We start from the raw sequence: 27,497 nt of genomic DNA on the forward strand, positions 1-27,497 counted from the left end.
TTCATCCTTCGTTTCTTTCTCCTACTTGCCGACTTTTTTCGATCTTGCAGAGAAGACACTAGAGGCGCACTTCATCCACGACGTAAGTATCTCGTTTAACACCGAGAAGAGAAATATGTTCTTCGCCTCTTCGTCACGTTCTAACATTTTCTAATGAAAAAACAATCTATCCGTTGCGCGAGAACAATCGTTTCGAACGAATCGAAAGGTTGGATTTAGGGGCGAAAGAACACGTGTTACGTTAAATTCGTCGATCGAAGTTTTTTCTTTTTTTTCTTTCCTTTTACAAACTCGAGTTTCGAAAGAGCGATCGAGGAATAGGAAGAGGTATTCGTCGCACTCGTGGACACTGATCATCCGTGGAAAGACGGTTTGTTTAGCGATCCGTGTTAGAAAAGAAGGCTGAAAACGGGGACGGCTCTCGTGTGGCGGTGGAGAGGAACACCAGCACTTTGTGACGCTTTTCACGATCAGCCGCGTTGTTCACGGACGAACACGTGCCCACTCAACCAGACAACCAGGCCCAGTTTCTACTTTGCAGATTATCATAATCATAGTCACGAATGGGACATTTATTCTATATACTTGTTGTATACTTGTTCGACACGAAAGTCGAGAGAAACGAATTCCGCGAAATGATTTTCAAGATTTTTTTTCCGTTTTTTTTATCAGACCACATTGAAAAGAAGAAGACGAAGAAAAAAAATGTTTATTCGTTGCGCGAACATAGATTTGGAATTGAAGAACCCATCAGCATATCGTAGAATGGTTACTGTAAACGATGACTATCAAAAGTTTAATATGATAATTAGCCGGGGAATAATCTAAATTAATTAAATCGGGATATCGTATCGCCTCCAAAGATCGATAGATAAATTAACGATTTACGATATTAGATAACTAAAAGCAGCCGAATTTTTGGAATTTTTAACTTGGAGGAGGAAAAGGAAAAAGAAGAAGAGAAGAAACGTTAGAAGAGGAAGAAGAAAAAAAGGAAAGTCAGAGTGGACGGCTAGTAATCGAATTTACTACGATCGGTCTTAGTTTGAACGAGCGAGGTGACGAGAGGCGAGGGAAAAGGTGCGTGCGCGACTACTATAATTTTTACCTCGGCCAGGCGAGAGAAAAGAAGCGTCGGATGATAAATTTTGAATTTTAGCAGCCGGTTACGTCGGTGCGCGCCTACTCTTATTGCTCGGCCGAGCTTAGGCGATTCGGATTTACATCTCCCGATTACCTCGACCGAAATTATAATTTATATCCGAGATAAGACGGTGTACGGTGTGGTGGTATATAATACGTTATGTATTCCTCGTGGTAGGCACGGTAACCGGGTAAGAATACGTATCCTTTCACAAATTTTTGACCGACGCGAGACTGGCTCGGAGGAAGCTGGGAGGAAGGGATTTCGATCCCGTGGACAGATTTATTGCAAAATTTTTCGGGAGGCCATGTTTCCTCGGGATTTATCGACCGATATGGATCGAGTTTTACAACAGTTCGGCAACGTGTTTCGAATAAGTGTATCGCGATTCTTTTCCTTTTTTAAAATTCCCTACTAAGCGCGCACGATTCAGAATGGAGTGGAATATGATTCTCTATGATTCTGATGTGTATTTTAAGCGGACAGCGTAGCTTGGAAATGGGCGCACCACGCGCGCACAATCGTGACAGGCCGTTTCGAGAGATTATACGGTTACATCGGGACGAGCAGTTTGCCGTAGAATCAAAGATGCTGTTTTTATCCGGGTGCCGGGTAGCGAATATTCACCTGACCACCCGGAAGATAATTAAAGAGTAATCTTTGGTATTTTTTGTTTTTGTATTTTTTCTTCTCTCTCTCTCTCTCTCTCTCTCTATCTCGCTCTCTTTCTCTCTCTGCCTCGGGTATTCTTTTATCGAGTATGCGCTCTTCCGGATAATCTTGGCCCAAATAGGGAAGACGAGCTGGAAATTGGAACGATTTTGTGATCGCGCGCAAAGTATTATGGAATTTTAATGAATTCGATTTCCAATTAAATTAAATTTTCGCAGTGAGTAATGCGCGAATATTTCTCGACTCGTAAAATTCGGGATTAATAGCGTTTGCTTGAAATCGACGAAGCGTTTTTTTTCGAAAGGGCTACACGAGTACCGTTAACGGAATTTGCAAAATTTGTTCCCTGCAATTAAACAGATTTACGATCAGAGAGAAGCAGGCGAGTATTTACTCCATTTTTCTTTCGATCTTGTCACCTCAAATCACGCTTGATCTCCGTTCTCGGCCTATTCTTCCTCGAATCGATCAATCCTCGAACTAGAATCCTTGTCCAGAGGTGTCTTATTTTTTTACCATCCAGTTTTCTTTCGCGAGGACATTTTATCTCCTTTATCCGAATTAGTCGAATTCCAACGCAACTTTACGCAACTTTATACGATCAAAATGCCTCCAAATTTTTACACGGTGCACGGTGTACGGTACACGGCGAGCGCGCGTTTTTTTCTTTTTTCTCCTTTTTTTTTATGCGGATGCAATAATTTCTCGATGCACATACCTCTTCTTCGTGAATGAAGCACGGTTCGAAGTTTTTATCGTATTTATAATAAACGGCCCCTATTCTTCCTCGAATCGATCAATCCTCGAACTAGAATCCTTGTCCAGAGGTGTCTTATTTTTTTACCATCCAGTTTTCTTTCGCGAGGACATTTTATCTCCTTTATCCGAATTAGTCGAATTCCAACGTTTACGCAACTTTATACGATCAAGATGCCTCCAAATTTTTACACGGTGCACGGTGTACGGTACACGGCGAGCACGCGAGCGCGCGTTTTTTTCTTTTTTCTCCTTTTTTTTTTTTACGCGGATGCAATAATTTCTCGATGCACATACCTCTTCTTCGTGAATGAAGCACGGCAATGTTCGAAGTTTTTATCGTATTTATAATAAACGGCCCGTTTCGCGCAACTTTTCCCCGATTTATAAAACGTCCGCGTGTTATTATATACGTATACGAGGATACGATCGAAGAAATGATCGATCGATCTCGCTTTCCATCCCATCCCTTCCCCCCCCTGGAGGAACGCCCACGGAGAAAAATGGCCTATTAATTTTTCTCGATCGAATTAAAAAAAAAGGAAGAGGAGACCGATTCATTCGCCCCTATAAAAATTCATTACAACGATCCAATTAATGTGGCCGGCTGCTTAAAAGCCGCCCGCTTTCGTGAAATCCATTAAGTTTTCTACCTTGTCATCGAACTCTTCCTCCCTCCTCTTTCCCCTCCACCCGGCCCGCTCGTCCAGCGTGCGAACCACGTAATTTGAATTTCGTTCGCGCGAACCAGCCTCGACTCAACTTTGTCGTCTTCGTCTTCGAAGTTGGATGCGAAATTTCTCGAGTTCGAGGCGGCGAGAAGGATCGAGAATTTTTTGGAATCGGCGTTACTCCAGTTTCTGGAGACGTGCGATCGGGGGAGGAGGAGGGGACGGAGAAGGATGAAGGCAGGGGTCAGGCGAGCAGTGGCCGGATCATTTTTTTCGGGAGAATCAGATGAAAGGAATGAGATGAAAATTTCACCGGTGAAATTTATGCTGTCCCCTCGCAGAGGAGGGCCGAGTTCAGCGCGATAAGTGGAAAGAGATCGGCGGGACCACACGCGGGACACGCTTCATTTTTAACGCTAACGGATCATAATCCCCCCCGATTTTCTTTTCCTCCTTCCCCTTTTTCTTCCTCTTCTTTAAATCTTTATTGGCGCGTGTTCGCCACATCGATTTGTCTCGCGATAAATTCACATTAGAGTGGGCGATAAAACGAATTATTGGGTAATAAAACGAATTTTCCTATTTGCATTCCGCGCGATATATCCCCCTTTTTTTATCGCGGATCGTGTGCGCGATTTCTGCGAGATAAGGGGGGACGTAAAAGGAAATGAACGTTTACAACCATAGAAAATGCTTCCTTTTTTAATACTTTCGCGTAACGCGGTTACAGTTGACCTCCGCACGCTCGTAATAATGTAAACATATTGGAGAAACCAGTTTCGAGTCGAGATAACTCGATTTCTTCCGATCGGAATAATACGATCGTTCTTTTACTATCGATTGTTCCTCTTTTTTTATTTTCTTTCGAGAAAATCGTCGACGCGATTTTTTTGAAAGCCGCGCGAGCAGCAGGGGGAAGGAGACGAAGAGTGGCAGTAAGCGAGCCACGGCGAAAGAGCGACAGCCTCGCCGTGGAAACGTACGATACCAACGTATATAGAAATGACGGTTGAAAGGGACCTACAGTTAGACAACATGTGCTGGACCGACCATCTGTCTAGGAAGCAAGTGCCGGTGGAATGGCTGGCGGAACAACGACATCCTCCCTCCTTTTCTTTCCTCTCGTTCACGGGACACGATCTTTCGATACGCGACGAGGCAGAAAATTATTCCCTCCACTTGTATATTCGACTTCGAACGAATTGTATACGCGTAATTATTTTCCTAAGAAAGGTCTGTAATATAAGGATTAGAAACGATTGAATTATGCTACCGAATGATGAAACTTTAATGTCCCTCTCCTTCGCGGAACAAAATTTATTGAGCACGCTGTAAAAGTCGATGAATAGGACAGTCCCTTGCCGCGGAATATAAAGAAGAAATATAGTTGCGCGTATTGTGAAACTCTGCGATTAATTCTTCCTCGAACGCGCGTGTCTGAATTTACAATTTCGTGGATAGAACGATAAACTCGTTATCTCTGAATAACTGATATAATAATAGATGATAATTTAAGGGAGGAGAGAATTTGTTCCGTTCGATAGCCGAGGTGAAAACGAAACAGCCCTCTGTTTCGTTAATGGTTGGCCAACGGAGTGATATTTATGTAAGCCCGGTTGAATGAAACGAAGCCGCGTTACGAGGGCGGGTGGGGCGCTATAAATCAGGCCAAGATAGTCATCGGTCAGATCAAACGGGAGATTGAAAAACGCGGAGTGGAGTAACTGGTAAGACGCGAGCCGTTCTCGTGTTTCACAGCGATGAACAGAGGACGGGCAGAGGGCGGTAAAAGGCGTTCGCCGTTTAATTACCCCGTCGAATTTCCATCATCTTTGCCCACGAATAATATATACGTTTATACACGTTTCAACTCGGACGTTAACGAGCCACTCGAGAGGACTCGCGCTGTGACTTTATCGATACTTTATCGCCAACTTATTCGCGCCTAGCAATAAATTAATCTGGGGAGGATCGATGGACGTCGATGGATCAGCTCCCGTTTGATCAGTCCAATTTTAACGTTCACGACGATTAAAAAACTCTCTTTCTCTCTCTCTCTCTCTTTCAAACATTGACAAAGTTGAGATTCGAAGATAGTTTATTATTGTAACGCCGTTATTAGCGTAGAACGGAAATTCTCCAACAATTCTAATAATTCGCAAGGTTACTGGCCCGAAGAGGATTCCGCGTGATGAGGGAACAGATTATCGAGAACATATTAACGAACATTGACGAATTTTTCTCAAGAAATAGGGTTTCTATTCTTACTTTTATAGTTGCGAAACCGTGGATACGTTGGAACGCTGGGTAAAGCTTCCGTTTACCGTTTTTAACAGGAGAATATTATAATCGATTCTTCTTTGCGCGTAAACGGTCTTCTTGCATGTTAATACGGCAATAAAGACGGCAGAACGACGATGTTAATGATCCGTTAAATCCATGTTGTTCAATAAGGCGAAAAACGAGTAAGATCTCTTTATAATCTGCAATGTGAATACGTATTGTTTGGATGAAACGCTGTTTGTATTTTGCTTTGCGTAATAAAATTATCGTATAGGAGGGATATCTCATCCACGAACCACGATAAAAGTTTCCAAAGACAGAATGTAAAATACGCTTGCTCTTAGAATGATCGATTTTCTGGTGAACACCGTGGACAACGTGAACACCTGACCGATACCGGTCAAACGTTCGTTATGCCAGCCCGAGAACCATTGACTTTTGTCCAACGTCGAACTCTACGAACGATAATTCAACGATGATTCATCCTTCCTTTCTTTTCTTTCTCTCTTTTAAAGCATAATCCGCTTTAAACGCTTGATCCGACGAGCGGTTGTAAAATTCATTTCGCTCACTGATCAAAAACGATCGATCCATTTAATTAATCCATCCTTACCGCGTAGCCGAGCTCGTTCCCTAACCAACAGATGTAGAAGAGCTGAGACATAGCCGCGCTAAGATAAATCCCGTACTTCATAATATTCGAACTTTGCCCTCCGACCTGTTTCGACCGATGAAAATCGATCATGATACACACGAGCTGGCGATTATATCTTCATCGAGTCGTATCTTACCACAACAGCTTGAAAACCAGTCAGGCATATGATCGAGGTGCTGGAAAGCATCTGAACGAGCATGCTTAAATTGTATATCTTGTTGTAATCCTTCGATATGAGTACTAATCGTTGATGAAATTGAACACATTTCTTGTAACGATCCAGGAATCTATTATTATTGTTCCGTTTTTCCCCGTATATACCGTACCCGTTGTAAACGTCGATCGCCTGTAAAGTGAAAGGTCGAAGATTTCATTCGAAAGATGGAAAAGATTGGAATTCTTCTATCTTATCGTACCTGCTTCGTATCGTCGTTACAATTTTCAAAATTGACGTTCAACGCGTCCAACAGCATCGTGATCAAGCTGCATTTGAAAGTCGTCATACTGTCCATTACGATTATTCCTAACAAGCCGCCAGAAACGGCGCAAGTTTCGATGAAGAAACTGATCTCGTGCCAAGGTGATACGGTCGTATTCAAAGGATACTTTGCCCTGATCGGTAAACCGTTCTCCATAGGCGTGAAGCACAACAGGGCGAATCCTAGGCAAGCTCCTATCACGCAAAATCCAAAGAACATCGCTTTGTTACGTGTGTGATATTTGTCGATAATCTTCTTGACGCTTTCGAGTTCTACAAAAAAAAAAAAAAAAAGAAGAATTTCACGCAGAGAGACAATTGTCCGTGCTAACGTTTTACAATTTCGAGAGAGTAACCGTTGATTCTCGCCAATAACGAAGCTAAAATACGTTGGAAAGAGCGGTTGCGAAATACGAGAAAAATGCCGAGTAATTCTGAATAAGAAGTTCCTGGTTAAGACTCGAGGAGGGAAGGTCGTGAAGAGAGAACGGAAAAATGACCAAGTGGACCTGAATTAATGAAGTCAACGTGCATCATTTGCCGCGTCATTTCACATTCGAGATACGGACCTCGACTGTGCTCTTAATTTTAATCTCACAACCGTTTCATTCATCTCTTTTTGAGACCAAGGTTCGATGGACAGAAATGATAACGTTTCAACGAAATGACGATGATTACGAAAAAATGTCGAGTGTTAGAAAAACGTTTCTCGTTTACATTTCATTAATTGGGTTGTTCATAGTTTTCCTCTCACTCTCTCTCTCTTTTTTTATACAATAACATAAGTTGAATTTCACTCGCCGGAAAATTCGCAGAGATCGTCGCCACACTCGAATATATCGTTCAACAATTTTTTCATTTTTCCTCGACGAATTTGAAGGTTCATCGCCTTGAATATCACAACGAAGATCCCAGCGAAGATGCAGCCATCGTCGGTTGTGATCGACAAATTATCCATATTCGCGTAAATATCCGCGAAGACGGTGATCGCCAGGATGCACATCGTTACCAGCATCCATACTTTGTACACGAAATACGCGTATTTTAAAATATGCGAGCAACTCGAATCGATTTCTCCTAGACCACTGTACCTGTATGAAACAGAAAATAAACGCTTTCTTCGTAAAAGATATTTTTAATCAACAAATCTTTGCAATATTATTATGTAATAAATAAACACGAACGATAAATTTACTGTCGCGATTCTCACTTCAAATAATTAATTTTAATGCTCGTTAATCTTCGAATTGATTTCATCCATTCGTGACCGGATGCACGAGCCATCTGTCCCCTTACGACTACGAGTAAATAGAAAAGTTTTCTTGAAGTCGCCGTATCGTGCGAGTACGTAATTTCGTTTGCGCACTCTGTATGCGTGTACTTTAATCCTGACAAGTTACCCTAGGTTATTTTCAATCATTCTGACGCGATACCTCTTGAGAAAATTGCGACCGTTTTTCGGAATTATAGAGTGGATAGTAATACACGTGTTGGGTCTCCAAGCCATTTCCGCAAATGTCGATAAAAATAGCAGTGATTGCATACCGATAGACAAGCGGAGCTACGTCTTACTAGGCATTTACGCGAAGAATAAGAACAGTGTAAGGCAACAGTGTTGTCGAATAACGACCGTATTTTGTACATCAAATAAATTGCGAATACGGTAGCTAATGAATGTTTGAGATCTAACGTGAGGTAATATCTCGAAGATTGGAGATTTAGAGTCTCGCGATTTCTACTTTGACGCGAGTTAATCGGTAAAGTGACTTGATTAAAAGTAGAGGTAATTTACTTTTGTCAATTAACGTAAAATAAGAAAAAAAGAATTCCGGTACCGGGAATCGAACCCGGGCCGCCTGGGTGAGAGCCAGGTATCCTAGCCACTAGACCATACCGGATTTTCGAACGTGTGCTTTTTTATTAGTCGACATAAGATGGTAATAGAAATAATCAAGTAGTAGAATTTATAATTAGTACAACTTAAATGTAGTAACGCGAAAAATTTGTTAAATTAATTTTTTTATAAGAATACGTTTCTTGTGATATTAAAAAGTAATTTAATATTATTGTATCTGATACACAATTTAAAATATATGCGCCTAAAATTTTAAACAGACTGCTGAATCTAAAACAAAGCGAAATATTTTATGGTTATAAAAATAAAATAATTATTTTATTTCGCTATTGTCTCGTAACATGATGTTTTTCATTTATTTCTGTGGAATAAAAAAAATAAGCATTTTAATGAGAATTGAACTCAAGAAACGCGGCGCTGGTTATCCGCATCCAAAAATATTTAAAATTATTTTTAACAAAAATAAAGATACAAAATATTTTTTCGGAATTGAATGTTTATAAAAAATTGAAAAAAATTTGTCAGGAGTGGGATTCGAACCCACGCCTCCAGATGGAGACCAGAATGCACATTGATTCAGTCTTAGACTGAAAAGGGGATTAACCTTGAGTCTGGCGCCTTAGACCGCTCGGCCATCCTGACACTTGGTAGCAATGTCGTTTAAAATGCACAACATGTTTTTGACACGCTTTGCTACTATATAGACGATTACTATATTATATAATTTTGTCTAATGCATTTTTCTTTTTAGTGACATATTATAAAAAAAAATGTTTTTCATTCCTATTTTATATTGATAAATCACGAATGCAGTATAAAATATATTATTATTTTTAATATTTTTTTGATATATGTATAGAAAATTTATATTAATTTCTAAAATAAAATAATTTCGAGAAAAAAAAAGATAATAATTTTAAAAGAAAGTATAAAAAAAATATAAATAAATTTATTTTTTAGCGATATTTAAAATTGTTTTAGCAAAAATATCACATGGAGAATGAAAAATAGAACCCATGTTTCCGCCCGGGATCGAACCGGGGACCTTGTGCGTGTGAAGCACACGTGATAACCACTACACTACGGAAACCACACTTGGTAGATTTTCATAGATATTTTATAAATAATATACATAATCTATTTAAAAATTAACTTTTGATATAATTTTTTTTATTAATTTTACGTCAATTGACATATGTAAAAAAAAAATTATATACTTTTCTATAAATTAATAAAAATAAAAATAATTCTGCATTTAATCATGGAATGAAGAACACATTTTTTTTTCAATAATCGAATATTTATTTAGATTTCATTTTGTGAAAGTGTAAAGGATATTAATTCTTTTTGCCTTTGTTTATTACTTTCGTGTGTATGTAGGAATTTAATGATTTCATAAATTATAAATAAATTATTATATTATATTTTAGCGAGGGCCTAAAGGGTTCAATATTGTATTCAATGTATATTATTAATATATTTACAAAATTGCAATAAATAATATATCGGAAGTAAAGAATATTATCTTATATAAATTATTTAATATCATAAGATCTCTTTTTACACTATCAAGTGTAAAATGCATCTATCGTTATTAAATGGAACTACTAACATTGCGCATTGCGTACAATGTACTATCGAATACTTATATTATATTTAATATAACGAGCATTTAATTGATCATCAATAATTCGGATTTTATTTTCTTTAAATAATTAACAATATAATAAATATTTGATTGTATTTATCATATTTAAATGCAATACTTATTTTCTTAATTGAGATCTGGCAAACATGCAAATGCTATTTTGATTGAGGTTCGATATTCTTAATTTTATGAGTATATTATAAATCGAATCTATTTCATGATTATATAATAAATATTGATTGACAATCGAACAAAAGAGGAAAAAATGAATATAAAATCACATGTCTTTATTGCAAATTATGCTTGGAGAATTTGCTTCCTGAAAATCTGAAATTGGCGATAATGAAATAAGAATCTATTGAATGTATTTTTAAATAATATCAGACGTTCAGAAAAATTTTTATCGACATTTCTTTAATTTTTCAATTAGAAAACGACAAAAACTTTTCTGAATACTTAATATAAAATGTATGTTTAAAAAAAATGATAGCGTGCATTTGTATGTTCTGTTAAATTAGTAATGTAATTGCTAGATACTGTACAAAAAATAAAAAAATAGAGTAAAAAAGAAATGTTAAAAGAAGAAGCATAAAATATAATAAACTTCTCAGAGAAGTTTATTTTTTTTTCTTATCGCAGTCAGTGGTTTTTTGTATTATCAATTTATTTCGCTGCCTAGTTACTTTGGTTGTTGGTCGATTACATGGAATTTGTTTCAACCCTTGCTGTGATATTTTTGCTGGACTAGTTGTACGTGGTGGTGTTGGACCTTTCAAAAGAGCTTCAACATCTGCTAATCGTTTTTTCAACGTTCTATTTTCACGTTTATATTTTGCAAGTTCGGAATCTTTGTCCAATCTTTCATGACCAGAACTACTAGTTTCTTCTGCAAAATGTCTAAACATGAGATGTAATTTTTCTTCGTGTTCTCTTTGCATCAAAACTATTCGTCTCTCTGCTTCCAATTTAGTTTGTTTTAAAGCATTTGTTAACGTTTGAATCTGCCATTCTTGAGTTTCTATATGACTTTCCAATTCAGCTGTTTGAACTTCCAGATTTTTTGAACTCTCTTTTAAATCGATTACCTTTAGAAAATATTTATAAAATAAAGTTCTCATTTCACCATCTGAAAGTTTTGCCAATCTTTCCATTAACATTCTTTCTCCCTTTTCACGCTGTGATTGATTTTCATCGAACCCCTTCCGTCCACAAATCATTTCATTCTTATGCTCGATCATAGCATCGATAGCCTCGATGGTTTCTCCGCATTCCAATAATTTCCTCTCTTCTACAGTGGACAGTGTCTTTTCTTTTTGAAATTTTTCATCTAGATCGCATTTCTCGTCTACTAAACAATCACGAGTACGCCGTAAATTTCGAATTTCATGACGCAAAGCTTCCTTTTCGTCTATATCCGCCGTTCTTTCCAAATCCATCGATTTTTCTTTTAAAACATGATCAAGATGCGATATTCTTGCACTAACGTCTAATAAATTCTTTTTTTTATCAGAATAATCGGTTTTAGATTTACTATTATTTTTCTCATCCTCGCTTTCAGATTGCATCTCTTTCAATTTGGAAGCCGTTAAATTGTATTTTTCTTCGAGATCGCGAATTTTTTTCTGATCCTCTGCTAATTCTTCTTCTAATTGTTTCTTACGTTCCTCCTCTTTTTTCAATTGTTTCTTCAATTTTTCCATTTGTTTTCTAGATGTATTTAAGGAACTTTCAAGTTCTAATACCTTTTTAGCAGAATCACCTGCAATTTGTTTTATCATTTCAATATCCATCAATCTCTTTTCATAATGAATGGCCATGTTTTTATATAATTCAATCTCTTTCTTATGGGCAGATTTTTCTTCTGAATCTTTGTAAATGGAAGCATTTTCAACTTGAGCCAATTGGCTTCTTGTATTATAATATTCTTCTTCCAATTTACTCCATTTGCGTTGAAATTTTTGTTTTGCGCTAGCGCGTGCATCTGAATTTTTTATCATATCTGCGATGAATTTTTCTTTGATTTTAATAGTAGTTTGTAGCTCTTCTATACGTTTATGAGCTCCATCTAAATCTGATTGAATTTTTTTTACTTGAGTTTGTTTTGCCTCATTATTTAATGTCAATGTTTTCAATTCCTTAATAGGCTCTGGCATTTCTGTTGTTTTCAAAGCATCAATTAATAAATCTGGTGAATTATCATTATGAATCGCATGATTTTCATTAATAATTGTTTCAGATTCACAATTATCTAATATTCTTATACTAGTAAATGCTGAAGTTTTATTATCTAAAATTTGATTTTGGTTAGGTTTAAGGCTATCGTTGAAGGCTAATACTTCATTACACATTTCAGAACCAGGAAGCATTGAATTCCTCCTGGAATTTGGATTTCTAAGTGGAACAGCTCTAGTTACAAGGACATTATTATTAGTATTTATAGATCTTGCCACAGTTGGAATAATCTCTATATTTGTTTCTCTAAATTCATCTCTTGTAGAATCAACTATTCTATCTGTTTCTATTTTAAGTTTATTCATACATTCGTCTAATTTTTCTAAGAAATCTGGATTTTCTGAACTAACATCACTATGATCTTCTTCTTCTTCCTCTTCTTCATCATCATCATTAGTTTCAGATAATTCACTTTCTGAACTAGATGAACAATTTATTTCAATTTTTCTTTCCATTTGATGTATAGATTCATCTGTTTTTTCATCAGTTTCAGTTACTTCTTCTATTCTTTCTAGTGATCTTCTTGCATTTTCTGTATAACCTTGTAAACTACCAGTATCATCACTAGCAATACATTCTTCATATTCTTGTTTCATACAAAGCCATTGTTCAATTTGATCTTGTTCTGTATGAGGTAAAATATTACTTGTCATAAGCTTAGTAAAAAGACCTTCTGCATTTGAAACTAATTTTGACCATTGGGCTGCTGCAAATTCTAATCTAAATATATCAGCACTAGAACTACGCTCTCCCGATGTAGCAGAAGTCATTGTATCATGTGTTTCATCTCCTGTTTGTTCACTCTCTTCTTCGGTAATATGTTGTTGCTCATGATTATTATGTGGATAAGATGGCACAGTATTTATATATGGTGTATAACATTGATGATTGTCCAGCATTGTTTGATGATGAATCCAAGGTGTATAATGCATCATTTTGAAAATATTATATTATACAATTTAATGCAATAAATATGGCTTCATTCATTTATATATAATATAAATATTTAATTAATATCTTTTAATGATCTCATTTTGTTTTAAAATACTATTTTGTTATCATTTGAAACATAAAATACAAACTTATTTTCATGATTTCTAACCTATAAGGAACTTTTTATGTTCCAATATTATTTAAATCTTCACCATTATATATACTGCTACATTTTCCTATATTCTAATAAGTAATGTATAAAATTCAATTATATAATTTCAAACGCATTTGATAGAATGTTTTATAAACTTCTCTATTCAATAAGTAACAGAAATATCTGGCAGAAACTGTTACCAACTTATGATTAATATAAAAAAGAAAGAAATATACTTGAAATATTATAAATTTATCTAGATTATTTATATTGAAATTCATCATGTAAAATATATAAAATATAAATTGTATGGAAATGAGCAAAATACAACAAATTATTAATAATTGATTTATGAAACGAATTCAAAAAAAAATTCCTCAAAAGTTAATTTCGTAATTAAATTAAATTTTCAGATAAATAACTAATATAAAAATGCAATGTATAAATATGTGATAATAAATATATATAATAAACACTGTTAAAAGAGTAAACAATTTTTTTGAATCACTCATCTATTGGCAATTCTGCCAATAAAATTTAATTACATCGAGTTTGAAATATTTAAAAATTATTATATTAATAAAATTTATATTTTTACTTACAAAAATGAGTTAAGAACTGTCTTCTTTTCTAGACACTTATCAATTTTATTTCTTGATAAATATATTGCACTTTTTTGTTTAAAAATCGAATCACACGATTATCCAAACGCGGCAAAAGTTTGCACGACACTACGAATCAAAATGAATCAAACAATGTTTTAATAATCAAACAATGTTTTAATATTTTGTTAATATTTGTATATTATACATAAACAAAAAATTGTTTGACTTATAAAAATAATAAAAATTTTGTATAAATAATAAAATTTTTATCGATTGATTATATTTTAATAAAAATTATTTGTATATGATATTATTTAAAATGTTTCGCGCCATTTTCCTGAGTTTCATTTCTGGAATAATACCAGTGCTGTGATTGGTCATTGGCAAAAATTACAACAGACTCTTGTCTGTCGCTTCAGTTATGTTAATGTGACAGTTTTTGCCAAGTATTGTGTAGTTTTCTTCATTTTTTTTATAAATACGTGAAAAATGTTATATAATGTTACGAAATAATTAACTATCTAATAGTACGATATGTATATCAATACTTCTATGGTGCATATAAGTCATTACTAATTCGGAATATTCAACTATAACCTCATCTTCGCAAGTAGCGAGTACGACTTCGAAATCTTGAGAAATCAATTTGGTAAGAATATTATGTTTTCTTATTTTTCTTTGTAAAAAATTTATTCATTATTGATTATGTAGGATGATTATATAGGTTAGAATATATTATAATCTTAATTGGTTTTATTAAAATTCTGAAAAGAGTTACATCGATGCGTTAAACTTTTACGTCATATACATACAACGCATCTAAATTAAAAAAACCAATATTCATTTCTCATGTGTGCTATTTACTAATTAGATACTTATATAATCATGTATACTTTATTTGACATAAAATTATTATGGATTTAACATTTATTGAAATAAATTATGAATTTTTTTATATTTCACAAAGTTTTTGATTTATATATTACATTCTTCTTATTATTGTTATGACTAATAACTTAAATTTGATTTGAGTTGTAGACTTTGATATGTACATTCTTTTATTGTTAGTGTCATGTATTTGCATTTGAAAGATCTTTTATTTATATCAGTGACTTTCAATTGATATAGCATACTAATGTACTACGACAAATTCATAAGTACACTCAAGATTTTTATATATAAATTGAAGAAAAGTAATAAATATTATTATTTCTAAATTTTTTAATATTTTATTTTCATTTTGGAAGGGGAAAAAAATTTTTTTCTTTGGAAATTGGTCAAAAAAATATATCTTAAAAATTTAATGCATTTTTTGATGTGTCACAGAATTTTAGTAATTAATTTGTTTAATGTTTTTATTATATGAGATAAAAAAAAATTAAAAATTATTGATTTAAACTAAAGATCTTTGAAATAGTTTGTATATTTAATAATTTATATATCAAACGTAATAACTTTGAAAACGTAATTCTTACAATTTACTCGTGTTCACATTGAATCGAGGTTAAGTGGTTATTCAAATATTACGTTTGAATAATATAATCCAAGCTTGAAGCAAGATTATAACGTAATATCTGACGAAACAAAGAACACGAATGTAAGTATGATGGATTCTAAATTTTCTAGAAACGGTTCTATAAACCAACATACTTTGCATTATCTCTATTACTTAACATCCGTTCAACTTTCTATTCTCACATACTTTCGCGCTCATTTGTCTATGTTTGTTTATGTTCAAACGTGATAGCATCTATAATTTTTAATTCGATCTATTTGTATTATTAAATTAGAGCTAGATTTATCCGGTATGCAATTGATACATAATGCGATAGTACATATATCTTATATATATTTATTTTTTTATATATTTTTTATATATATTCTTATATATATTATTTTTTTATAAGATATTTATTTTTTTAAGATATTTAAAATTATATTCAAATATTATTTTAGAAGAAATGGAAAAAAATATGGCGTTCGCTAGTGGAAGTACTCAACCCTCAGCTCCTCCACCTTCGGCACCTCCTTCTTACGAAGAGGCTGTTGAAAATGCAGCTCGCGTATCTCGGCAACCAAACATTCCAGTAGGAATTCCATATCCAGTGGGACCATCTTCTATGCCAATGTCATCTTCTATGCCTCGTACGTGTTATCTTATTTTTATATTCAATTTTTATATTATTATTTTTATAAATCAATATAAATTTTTGGTGATACACAATTGAACGAATTGGAATTTCAGATAACGCTCCTCAGATAATTCCATCGAATCAGACGACGGTGCCATATCCACCGAATTATTCTGGGCCCAGCGAATCTATGCCACAACCACAGACACAATATAACGCAAATCCGAATGCGGTGCCTCAACCAGAAGTCCGAGTTGTATATCAGCCAATGATTTATTCTCTGAGTCCAAATCCAACAAAAACAACGTGTCCCACTTGTCATGCTAGTATTAAAACTTCCACAATGTCGGATCATCAGCGATGTGCTCATCTATGCTGTATCTTGCTCTGCTTATTTGGGTGAGTGTATATTAATTTTTTAAATATTTGCTGCATTTGCTTATGCTATAAAAATTAATTGCTTTTGCTGCTTGTTTTATTTTTAATTTATCTTTTATTTATTATTTTCTTTGCATTTTTCTTGCAATTGCTCGATACAAATATAATTTTCTTTTTAAAAAATGCGAATAGGAAATAATAAGAATATTTATAATTTTACAATTTATAACACAAGTTTTATATCAGGATACATGCTTGATTGTTTTTTAACTGACTTACTATTGGTCTTGGTTTTGTTTATCGTTTTTTATTCCGACTTAAGTCTTTATTAGTCTCGCTTATTTAGAAATAGCGCACGGATTTCCAATTCATATTCACTTTCGAAACACTAATTAATATTTATATATAGGTCCTCTTTACTTATAATGTGGCTTTTCTCTTAAGCTTTCAAGAGTGCACGGTTTTTTCCAAATATGTTCTCGTCTTGTCTTGGTGTATTTGGTTTTCTATTAGATCGTAAAAAAAAAAAAATAATTTTGACCGATGTTCTTTCAAATTTCAGATGTTGCCTTTGCTCATGTCTACCGTATTGTATGAGCAACTTCATGAGCGTCCATCATTTCTGTCCGAAATGCAAAAGTTATATTGGTACGTGGAAGGGTTGAGTCAAACCTGGGACACGTAAATTTGTATATTGTTACGCGATTCTTTATATAATCAAATACATTGTGTAATATGTATTATCGCACATTGTATTTACATATTACATTATGTATTAGTCAGTATAACATTATGGGAAGTAATCGATATTTCCCTGCTTGTCGCGTATAGTAAGTTAAGAGAAAGATTTATCCGACAAGATTGTCATAGATCGTATTACTATACATGCATATATGTGACGCTTATTCCTTGCAAAACGAGATCTGAATGCAGTATACTATAATGTACAATAGTCTCGATGATTGTAGATTTCATGTTGATCCGATATAAATGAGATGATGTGTTCGAGTGTGTTCATGTCGAATTTAGAGATAGCGTGGGTAATATTATTATAAAGATATTTTCGAGTGTTGAATTAATGAGCAGTATTGTTTTTACTTGCATTTGTCATATTCTACATAGCTTTAGGAAAATTTTCTAGGAAAAGAGAGTCAGAGAGAGAGAGAGAGAGAGAGAGAGAGAGAGAGAGAGAGAGAGAGAGAGAGAGAGAGAGAATGAAATTCGCGTGGAAAGAAAGATGTTTTTTCTGGTTAAACGAAAAATTGTTCCTTTATTTCTTTCAACGTGTTTCATTAGTGTATAAGAAAAAAAGGAACGATTAGTCGATAATGAGTATAGAAAGTTGTTCCACTTCTTGTTCGCAACAATATTCGTGCATTTTTATTTTTATATTTTATTGGTGCTTCCGGGATTTTATGTGAAATACATTCTTGCATATTACATAGTATATAGAAACTATCGTATGAAAAGTGATATTTTTATGCAGACTGCAAAAGGATTTGCATATTGAACAAAAACTATTCGAATTATATTATCAACAAGATTATCTATTTCCGTTTTCGACTAGTATCATACTCTGTTCAAGCAGTTTATATGAAATATTGATTGATCACTGTTAGAAATTCTCTTCTATAGGCGAGTGTATCAAACAGAAAGAATAATTTTGTGCGTGAAAGAAATATCTTCCAGCTTCCCTTGCAATTCCAGAAAATTAATATTTAACGAAACATTACGTAATAGAGATTCACACGCTGTTTGATGTTTCACGTATTTAAGATTTTGACTCAAATATTTCTATGATTCTACGCATATTTATCCTCGCTATACTATTTTGTTCTTTTTACGTATTATATATATATTATATACATATATATATATATGTCTTTTGAATCAGCTACAATGATTAATATTAATGTCAATTTTTCATTCTGAATAACGTCGCTATTATCTCTTATTTTCGTTCACGTGTAATTTACGTAAAATTTTTTAGCGTTTTTTATATATATATACGTGTATTTTAATGTACGATACTTTTCTTGTACGTGTTTTATATAATAAATTATATTTTGGTTTTTGAAGTGTATATATATACATATATATATATATATATATGTTGATAAAAATGGGAAAATTGAATTTGATCTGATTATATATACAAAAAAAAAAAAAAAATAAAGTATAGCACAAACAATTATATAATCAAGAATAAACGATAAAATGCATTATAATTGTCGTTTATTTAATTTTTATAGTCATACAAGATATCGAACGAGTCCGAATATATATATATATTTCGTTTTCTTGAAAACGTTTAATGAAAAAGATTGATTTTATATTTTTTAATAGTTGAAAAAATTATGTATACGCTATATAACAATTTCCTTGATCGCTCATCGGGAAGATATCGATTCGAGCAGAAAATGTTTCTCCCTATATACGTACTTATTATAGACTTTGATGGGCAATTGATACTCCGTTTTGTACGTTCTACGATTCAAAATCGATACAAAATTTCTACAAGTAATATTGCAACCTTTTTTTTTCTTTTTCTTTATTTTTTTATTTTTTTGTTTAGCTGAACGGTTAACACGTTTATTGTTGATTCAAGAGCACTTAATCGTCGTGTGCGCGTAAGTACTATATACGGTCGAGTACTTTTAGACATTTTTAGATATCGAAAATCTTACATCTTCTAATAAAACTGTATGTAAAGTATGCAGCCAAGGGTGATTGATTCGCGGTTGGACAAATGCGTCTCGCGACGAGTTGAGAAACAAGAAAGTGAAGGAAAAAATCTTTGATTGACGCGAAATTGTACTATGATAAAGTTTTTAATAAGAGATATATCGGCATCCTTTCTCTACTACACTTCTCTACACGAGAGTTTCCAAAAAATCATCGTGAGGAAGGAATTGTTGCTGGGCCACGGAGGAATACTCCATGTCGATCGGTTTGGTGTTGTCGCGAAGGGCCGGTGCCTCGCAGAGAATGATGAACGTGCCAACGATCGAAGCTATAGTGAAGATCCAGAGGAAAAGTCTGTCGAGAACCATCGCTACGAAACCCCAATCCTGATCTTCCTGGATGTTCAAAATTCGTGAAATTACCACAAACTTCTCCCCAAACTCTTTTATCCATAAATTGGAAAAAATACGTACCGCGTTGAACTCGTCTTGCCGTTGTATGTGGTGTTGAATGAACATCACGTTGTGCAAAGCCTTCTCGAGCTCGAAAGGATATTTTTTCCTGGGCGTCACGTCGCTCAGGGACTCGTCCAACCCGGACATCACCGTGGGAAGTCCGTTGTATCCACCGATCCCCCCCAAGAATCTGTTATGCGCGGTTGTCGTGTGCAGTCCGTTGCATCCTGTGGAACCACACATGTAATATCATTACAACGCGTATATCTTTTCCAATCAACACGTCACGAGAACGGGCACTCACCGCCGATTCGTTGATGACGCGCGGAATCGGGGGACGAGACTATCGAGGACGATTGCACGGCGGCAGCGACAGCGGCGTTGAATTTGCTCTTTTTCCCGGATCTCCCTCTGCCGTGCATTTTATGGGCGGCAAGATCGTTCAACAGATCGTCGGGCACCCTCATTAAAAGAAGTTTCGGTAATCTCCTTATGAAGATCTTCCTCACCCAAGGGGCCATTTTATGGGTGCTCGGCTTTCGGTAATGAACGTTTAATATAACGATCGTTATGACCACCGAGAGGCCGACGAGGATCATGGTGAACAGCAGGTATTTGCCGAGCAGAGGCAGCGCCAAGGAGGTGGATGGTATGATCTCCGATATTAAGAGGAAGAACATCGTTTGGGATAGTAGGATGTTGATGCAGAGGGCGATTTTCTCGCCGGAGTCGGCGGGCAAGTAGAACGCGAGCACCGATAAATACGAGATGCTCACGCACGGGACGATCAAATTCACCGTGTAGAACAGCGTTTTTCGGCGCAGGGTGATGTTGAAGAAGATGTCGGGATAGGGCTCGTCGCAACACGGGTAGTATTTCTTGTGCCGTTCAGCTGGAACCCCCAGTATGTCCCACTCGACGCTAGGGTAGTACTCGCGAAGATCGATCCCGATCTCGACTTTGTCTCCCGTGTTTTGATTGATGTGTTTCAAGTCGATCTGATTCGAACGGATGGCTCGGATTCAGGGACGGATTGATCGAATATAAGACCGAAAGAAGTTTCTTTTTTTACCTGAATACCGTCGTAAGTCCACGAACCGAACTTCATGAAGCAAGTTTGTTGATCGAACGGAAAATATCGAACGTCTATCTCGCACGAGGATTTGAAGATAGCTGGAGGTGTCCATAGTACCTTCCCCGTGTAATGTAGGATAGCTTTGGTCATCGTGGTGACTCCGTACTCCCCGTCCGCGCTGAAATTTCCCAATTTCGATCTCGTAATCGCGTCTCGTAAAGGGAAAAAGGGTTTTATTAGATTTAAAAAAAAAATAGGCTCGTTGTTGCGTACTTATTGTAGAGGACAATGTCGGGAAGCCATATGTGCTCGCTTGGTACGTAGAGTTCGGTGACACCTCCGTACTCTGCCGGATCCCACTGAAACTTGTGATCCTGCCATTCCTGGGCAAATGAATTCGATTAACCGATAGCGATAGATTCTCGATAGAATCTCGATCGAAGACTTACGTGCTCGAGCCAAACGTTTGTCGTGAGAATTTGATCCTTCAAGTTCTGCAAATTTTTATTATTTCGTTATTCTAAAATTTCCCCAAATGCGTTTATATTTATTACGTTGTTTATTATTATGTACGTAACAGGAGAAGGCCACGTACGAGATCGATCAGTTGGGACAGGCGAAGTCCTAGTTTAACGACCACGGTCTCGTTGTTATTCGAAACGGGGCGTATCAGCCGATTGTAATTCGACAGCAAATCGTCGTACAGCCTCTTCGCGTCCGGATTGCCGTGGCATATCCTTGCGGAGAGGATCAAGATGATCGCCTGAAGTATCATTTTAAATGGTAGCGTAGCTAGTTTCCGGATTCTGATCCGATCGGCATCCTGTTTATTCATACAGAAAATTGTTGTTGAAATGAAATCTGGAAATTAATCGCGGGGTAAAAATTTATCCTTCCTGCGATCGGATTTAATTTTGATTTCAATTTGGCTATATATCGGAGATAGATGTGTAGATTATAGACTTGTTGCGTCCACTTCTTGCTTCGTCGATTCTTCAATTCGAAACGTAAATAATAACGTTTTCTTTTACGATTAGAAGTTATTACTTCGAGTCAAGATGCAACGATATTTACATTAGTATATATCGTATCTTCGATTTCATTTTGAAATAATGCACTATTCGATGATTGATATAAATTAATACAAATTTCAAAATTCGTTAAAATTCCTCGAAAATTTCTCTACGAAAATGATTCGAGTTAAAATAGATTCGTTCGAAATTGTTTCGTACGGAATTTCGAGAGGAAATTTTAAATTTCTTTCGAAAAATAATTCGAATAATGATCGATCGATCGGTCGATCAGGATGTTTACAACAAAGTATCGAATGAAAAGTTACGTACTTCCGTTCAATCTCCTCGAGTGCTCTTCCCCTCACGAGAGTCGATCTCGTGTCTGCCGACGTGTTTCATAACGAACCGCTTCCCCGATTCGATCCCCTCGAAACGTTGACGATTCGTGTGGTCGGTCGGCGATCGGGAACGCGACGGTCTCGCATCACTGTGACGCGTCGTCCCGTCGTTTCGTTGGTTGAAACGTCGGCGATGGTCGAGAAACGGCGCGGCGTCCGAACGGAGAAATGGTATTCTGTAAACAGCCAATGGACCACTGGATGATGTTACGTGCATCTCGGATTCTCCGGGATCGATACGCCATTGCGCATGCACCGGCCGAGGGTCGAGGGTGGCTGCGCGTTTTCAACGCCGCCCCAACGGCGCAGCTTCTGTTCGTTGCACTCGGCAGGAGGAAAAAGGGCGCCGCTTCTGCACCACCATCTCTCCGCCTCCGCCTCTTTCCCTCCCCTTTTTTCCCGTTTTTCCAAATTTTCTGCCAAGTTTCCCACGCGAGAGGAAACCTCCCAGCATTATCTACGCGTTACGTTTACGTTTCACGCGCGATCTTCGAGATTGCAACGAACGATCGCAGAGATCGAGCCCGTCGATCTTCGAGATTAATTACAAACTCCTTTGAATTGATCCCGTTGAAACGGAAATGGGGGATGAGGGAGGGAAGTGGAAATATACGTGTAAACCGACGTTTTTCGACGACGTCTCTCTTCCTTTATTAATTCTTCTCAAAGAGTTGGAAGATTTATTATACGCGAGCTGAGTATTTGAACGAGGGAAATGGAATTGAGCCCAATTGAGCCGAGCAGCTTCGAAGAAAAATCTTCCCTCCCCCTCTCGGTTTTCTAATTTACCTAACGAAGGTAGGGGCGAACAATAGGGAGGAATTTAGGACTAGGCTAGAATGATATTTGAAAAGGGTTTCTGACAACGCTCTTTATTCCGTTGCTTTCTCGTTTAATAGAGATCTTCCGAGCGTACGTCGGATCGAGCGAGCAGTTCGCGATCCTTTAACAACGCGTTTGATCGCTCTTTCGCCTTTCTTTCTTTCTTTCTTCCTTTCTTTCTTTTTTCATAGACGACTTAACTAGGGTAAAATTTTATTTGGTTAGCGAGAAAGGGATTTTTCTTTTTTTTCCCCCCTTTTCTGCATCTTCTTTCAACGCCCATCGCGCATATCGCGGTAAATGGGATTATTTTTCCAGGTTTCGTCGTTGCACGAAGCACTAGCAAGCGTGTTAGGGAGCCAGTTTCGAATGGAAGCAGCTACCTATCCCATTCCGTATTCGCGTACACTTTATTACTTCGTCCTTAAGTATTTTTTCTTTTTAATAAAATCGACGAAAAACTGCAAGTTGTTTAAAGATCAAATATTTACCACTCTTTAAGCGTCCACAGTTTGACAAAAGCGTCTTTGAACTCTTTCAACCGGTAATTTTTCTCGTAACGAGAATCAATTTTGCTTCGCTCTAGAGAGAGAAAGCGAGAGAGAGAGCGAGAGACGGAGGGATATCTTGAACTGCAGAGTGAAGCGCGTCGGTAAATACGCGTGGACGGCGTTACATCAAAACCCTTTTATTTTTAGGGGCGGAAGGGGAGAGGAGGAAGCAGAGGCGAGTTTACATTTCAACTCGCGTTCGAGTCGAGAAATACGGTGGTGTGTTCGTTAAGGTAGAGGAAGAAGGCCACTTCCCATCACCGATATCATTTTTCTCGGCCGGACGAGAATACGACCCATTATTATACTCTCCTCTGCAATATTTTATCCTTGGCAAAGTCGTTCTCTCTTTGCGCTCAAGCTTCATCCCGCTACACGACGGTAATAAACTTTTTTCTTCTTCTTCCAAACTGACGAAGGGGGAGCGTGATCAGCTTCTCTCTCTCTCATAGAAACGTGTTGCGACGATTAGAAGATTATTCGATCGATGCAACGCATTGAAATGATTGCTCCGCGTGCCTTTCTTCTTCATCCGCTTCGCTTAGCTTCGAATGCCAGGATCCTATTTACTTATCGATACAGAAAGGGAGATTTATGACGTTGTATTTTCCGTCACGCGGGAATATTGGCTCGTGGCTGATCACAATTGTATACATCTCATTGTGGAGGCGAGTTATTTCACGGGAGGTCGATAAACGAACCCAGTAAATTTATTTCGAAGAAGTTGGAAGAGGAAGTAGCTGGATAGGGTTAAGGTTAGAAGAAGGACAGAAAGGAATCGGCGAGATGGAAGTTGAGACGAGCAGGGACTAATAACAAATATTCCCAGTTTGGAATAAATAAATTCGTGAAACATTATTATGCATTTGGTTAAAAGCACGCGTTCGAGCACGTCTTGTATAAGGAAGGCGTTGCAAAGTATTCTTTTACGCTTTATGCATCGCGCTTTCTTACAGAAGCGTTTTACCGGAATGGGATAAGAACGTCTTGGCTTGTGTTGTCTCGAGTAAAATTCAATCCCTCCCTCTCTTTCCTTCTTTTTAAAAATATATATATACCGCGGATATAACGTACGATATCGCACGTGCATACGCAATTTCACCCGGAGATTCCTCGAATAAGAGATATATCATCATCGCTCGTTTCATTTTTCCTTTCGCGCTTTCAATTACTCTCCTCGTACGTAGGGGATTTTCTCCGCGTCGAGAAAGACGGGAGGGGAAGACGAGAAACGAGGGAAAAACGAGAAGAGAACAACAAGGACGTGAGAGGGAGAGGCAATATGCATAACGTGAATCCCGGAGACGTGGAAAGTATAGTAGCTGGCGCAAGGGTTTCGAAATTCTTCACATTAATTAATGTGATGTCACGCATCGAGCGATCTTCCATCCTTTACCCTATTTTGCACACGAGGGAAACTAGGATAAATAAGCCTAAAACTCGTTTCTCTCCAATGAGAAGGGATGGTTTTCCCATTCCATCGTAAAAATCCAACGAGTTTGAACGAGCATTGTCCCTAAATCATAGCGTTCCCTTTCGAAACATTCGAATCGTGTTTCACGCTCCGCGATCCCATACTTAGTTCGAACCAGCTGTTTCTCTCCCCTCTCTTCTCTCTTTCTCCCCTCTCCCTTTATTCTATCTCTTTGTCGGTTGAAATTGTTAGCCGCATTGTTCAAGAAAACGACATTTGTTCTCGCAATTTCGAGGCAACGCCAGAGGTTTCCCCCGGCATCGTTGAGATCCGCGTTGTTCGTTCACCGGGTGGAATTCTCTTCGGAATTCTCCTTTCCCCGGAGATTGTTAGAGAGGGAAGTGGCCGGTGGTATCGGCGGAACAGAGATTTCAGAGGTTAATAACGACCGTGCTCGTGGAGACGGGTTTTAATTCCCGCTATTTGCAAAAAAGATTATCCTCTTTGACCGACTATCTGACTTTTAATCCGTTCTATTTACCCTGTCCCTGTAGGATTATCCGTCAATAATTAACGCTTGACCTGTTGTATATGTATTTACACACGCGTGCGCGCCTGTATCCAAGAATAAAGATTAAGTGACTCGACGCGAAATTACTCGTCCATCGCCGCGCGACACGTATCTCGTACTGGAGTAGTGACTTGGAGAGTATAGATAAATGTTCCTTCTGATTTCTGAGAGAGGGGAAAAAAAAAAAAAGAAATGGCATAAATTTCCATAAACGTCCGAACTCGTATTATTTCCATGAACGACGCGACTGGGAATACGAATGTTGAAGAAACTTTTAAAAAAAAAAAAGAAAAACCCGCGTATTTCTTCCAATTCCGCGGCACTGTTCGAAGACAGTTAAAGCTGGAAAATCGTCGAATCCAATTTCATTATTTTTACTTAGAAATAATTCGTCGTAAACGTCACGATTCGTTTCTTGATTTTACGCAAACTGCAAATTCTGAGGTCTGAGCCACGTAGAGGGATTCTTGTGGTATTCTTCGAGGGTACACGAATGCGTAACCGGATATGTATCTGGGAACGTTATAGAGTGGCAGACGAGCGATATCTCTCGGTTGATCGAGAACAGTTCTTCCTTCCAATTTCGTGGCTTTCCGTTTTCATCCTCCCTCGCCCATGCGACACACGTCGCTCTATTCCATCTTTTCTCATCCTCTCCTCCTCCCCCCTTCCTCTCTTTAATCGCATAGTCGCATCATTCGCTCCAGAGTTTTGATCTCTTGGCTGACGTTAAAGCAACATCCTACGATCCTACGAGAACATCTCGACAAAGGAGATAAGATTAAAAGAAAAAAGAGAGAGAGAGGTCGAGGAAACGTCATTATAAAGTAGGGAAGAGAGAGAGAGAGAGAGAGATTCGCAGCCGCGTCGGGAATAATGTCGCGCAACTGTGGAATGGGGTAACGGGGCGCTCGAGCAGCCGCTTTTTAAATCCGGCCGCTGCGTTGGAATGTATATCGCGGAATAACAAATTTATTCCCCGAACTGGAATAATTCTTCCACGCCCGTCCCTTCTTCCTGGGATAATAACTTCTTCCTTAACCGCGTTATCGTATCCCTCGAATAATTGTGTGCGCGGATAAAGGGAGGGGGAAAGAGATCGTTATCCACACGTTATGCATCCAATTCGTCGGTGGATTTTCGTCGAATAGAAATTCACGGAAAACCTAAGCTTCGCTCCAATACGATAGCCGGCTTTTAATTAATTCTAAATACCTGTTATTATTCGTTGTCGAGAATTATCGCGGATGAACACGATTACCCGAATTGGTGAATTTGTTATAAACTTATATATACTATATACGTTACAAATTGCGCGCGATGTATAGAGGGAGAGAGAGAGAGAGGGAGCGCGTGTGTGCAGTAGTGTGTGTAGCGTATTTGTGCGCTCGTTAGTGGTTGGAAATACGTCTCCCCCGATGCTGGGAGGCAAATTCGAAAACAGTCACGGTTCTATTATCTACCAGCGGTGGTACAAGAACCGCAACAACCGCAATGAGGAATCAATATTCAAAAGGAATTTATTTGTGTAAGTGGGCCATGCTTGTGCATATACCGTGCAATATTGCGTATTACCGTCACATTGTTTCCGTTCTTTAATCCACACACAAGTTTCGCCTAAATTTAGTAGCGCCGGTGTTATCGTAACTCGCCATCGCGCCATTCGCAACTGTTTGCTGTCTCTTAATTATTATCGAGGCCCGTTAATGAAATAAATAACACCGGCCCCTACAATTTCAACCGAGCGATAATTTCGTTATCTCCGGTGTTCCAACACCTCGTGCTTTCGAGTGGGTCCAAGTAGGCATCGAATGCGTGAGCGAATCTTTCGAGATGTCGATATTCGAAGGCAGCTTATCCGTCTTCTAAGATTGAGAACACCTTTGGGAAATACGTCCGGTAACCGGCACGTGGCGA

At 37.1% G+C, this 27,497-nt stretch overlaps 4 protein-coding genes and 3 non-coding genes across 9 annotated transcripts; 1 reads left to right on the top strand and 6 right to left on the bottom strand.

The window, feature by feature from the left end:
* Window positions 1–1,837: 1,837 nt before the first annotated feature.
* On the bottom strand, window positions 1,838–7,456 carry LOC107996367 (uncharacterized). Its single transcript, XM_062079367.1, has 3 exons — window positions 6,598–7,456; window positions 6,318–6,527; window positions 1,838–5,726 (listed from the first exon to the last, which is right to left on the bottom strand). The coding sequence occupies exons 1-3, from the start codon at window positions 6,877–6,879 to the stop codon at window positions 5,664–5,666; spliced, it is 555 nt and encodes a 184-aa protein (XP_061935351.1). The 5' UTR covers window positions 6,880–7,456; the 3' UTR covers window positions 1,838–5,663.
* A 1,029-nt stretch (window positions 7,457–8,485) lies between these two features.
* Trnae-cuc (transfer RNA glutamic acid (anticodon CUC)) lies at window positions 8,486–8,557 on the bottom strand. The gene has a single exon. It is a non-coding gene; the product is annotated as a tRNA-Glu (tRNA).
* Window positions 8,558–9,033: 476 nt separating this feature from the next.
* On the bottom strand, window positions 9,034–9,156 carry Trnal-caa (transfer RNA leucine (anticodon CAA)). Its single transcript has 2 exons — window positions 9,119–9,156; window positions 9,034–9,068 (listed from the first exon to the last, which is right to left on the bottom strand). It is a non-coding gene; the product is annotated as a tRNA-Leu (tRNA).
* Window positions 9,157–9,531: 375 nt separating this feature from the next.
* Window positions 9,532–9,604, bottom strand: Trnav-cac (transfer RNA valine (anticodon CAC)). The gene has a single exon. It is a non-coding gene; the product is annotated as a tRNA-Val (tRNA).
* Window positions 9,605–9,792: 188 nt separating this feature from the next.
* LOC107993269 (kinesin-like protein costa) lies at window positions 9,793–13,816 on the bottom strand. The gene has a single exon (XM_017049607.2). It carries the CDS (start codon window positions 13,327–13,329, stop codon window positions 10,780–10,782), a length of 2,550 nt encoding a protein of 849 aa, XP_016905096.2. The 5' UTR covers window positions 13,330–13,816; the 3' UTR covers window positions 9,793–10,779.
* Window positions 13,817–14,454: 638 nt separating this feature from the next.
* Window positions 14,455–18,824, top strand: LOC133665635 (lipopolysaccharide-induced tumor necrosis factor-alpha factor homolog). 2 transcript variants are annotated; one of them, XM_062079378.1, is made up of 4 exons: window positions 14,455–14,735; window positions 16,043–16,231; window positions 16,332–16,617; window positions 17,159–18,824. In XM_062079378.1, the coding sequence occupies exons 2-4, from the start codon at window positions 16,048–16,050 to the stop codon at window positions 17,259–17,261; spliced, it is 573 nt and encodes a 190-aa protein (XP_061935362.1). In that variant the 5' UTR covers window positions 14,455–14,735; window positions 16,043–16,047; the 3' UTR covers window positions 17,262–18,824. The 2 variants fall into 2 exon arrangements, with proteins under 2 accessions (XP_061935362.1, XP_061935361.1); XM_062079377.1 differs by having other exon boundaries at window positions 16,046–16,231.
* On the bottom strand, window positions 18,815–23,231 carry LOC107992607 (acetylcholine receptor subunit alpha-L1). 2 transcript variants are annotated; one of them, XM_017048601.3, is made up of 8 exons: window positions 22,155–23,231; window positions 21,407–21,634; window positions 21,261–21,305; window positions 21,085–21,194; window positions 20,809–20,989; window positions 20,041–20,734; window positions 19,755–19,963; window positions 18,815–19,676 (listed from the first exon to the last, which is right to left on the bottom strand). In XM_017048601.3, exons 2-8 carry the CDS (start codon window positions 21,584–21,586, stop codon window positions 19,470–19,472), a joined length of 1,626 nt encoding a protein of 541 aa, XP_016904090.1. In that variant the 5' UTR covers window positions 21,587–21,634; window positions 22,155–23,231; the 3' UTR covers window positions 18,815–19,469. The 2 variants fall into 2 exon arrangements, with proteins under 2 accessions (XP_016904090.1, XP_016904099.1); XM_017048610.3 differs by having other exon boundaries at window positions 20,041–20,272; window positions 22,155–22,440.
* Window positions 23,232–27,497: the final 4,266 nt, after the last annotated feature.

This window comes from Apis cerana, linkage group LG9 (assembly GCF_029169275.1).
Source record: "Apis cerana isolate GH-2021 linkage group LG9, AcerK_1.0, whole genome shotgun sequence".
NCBI classification, from domain to species: Eukaryota; Metazoa; Arthropoda; class Insecta; order Hymenoptera; family Apidae; genus Apis; species Apis cerana.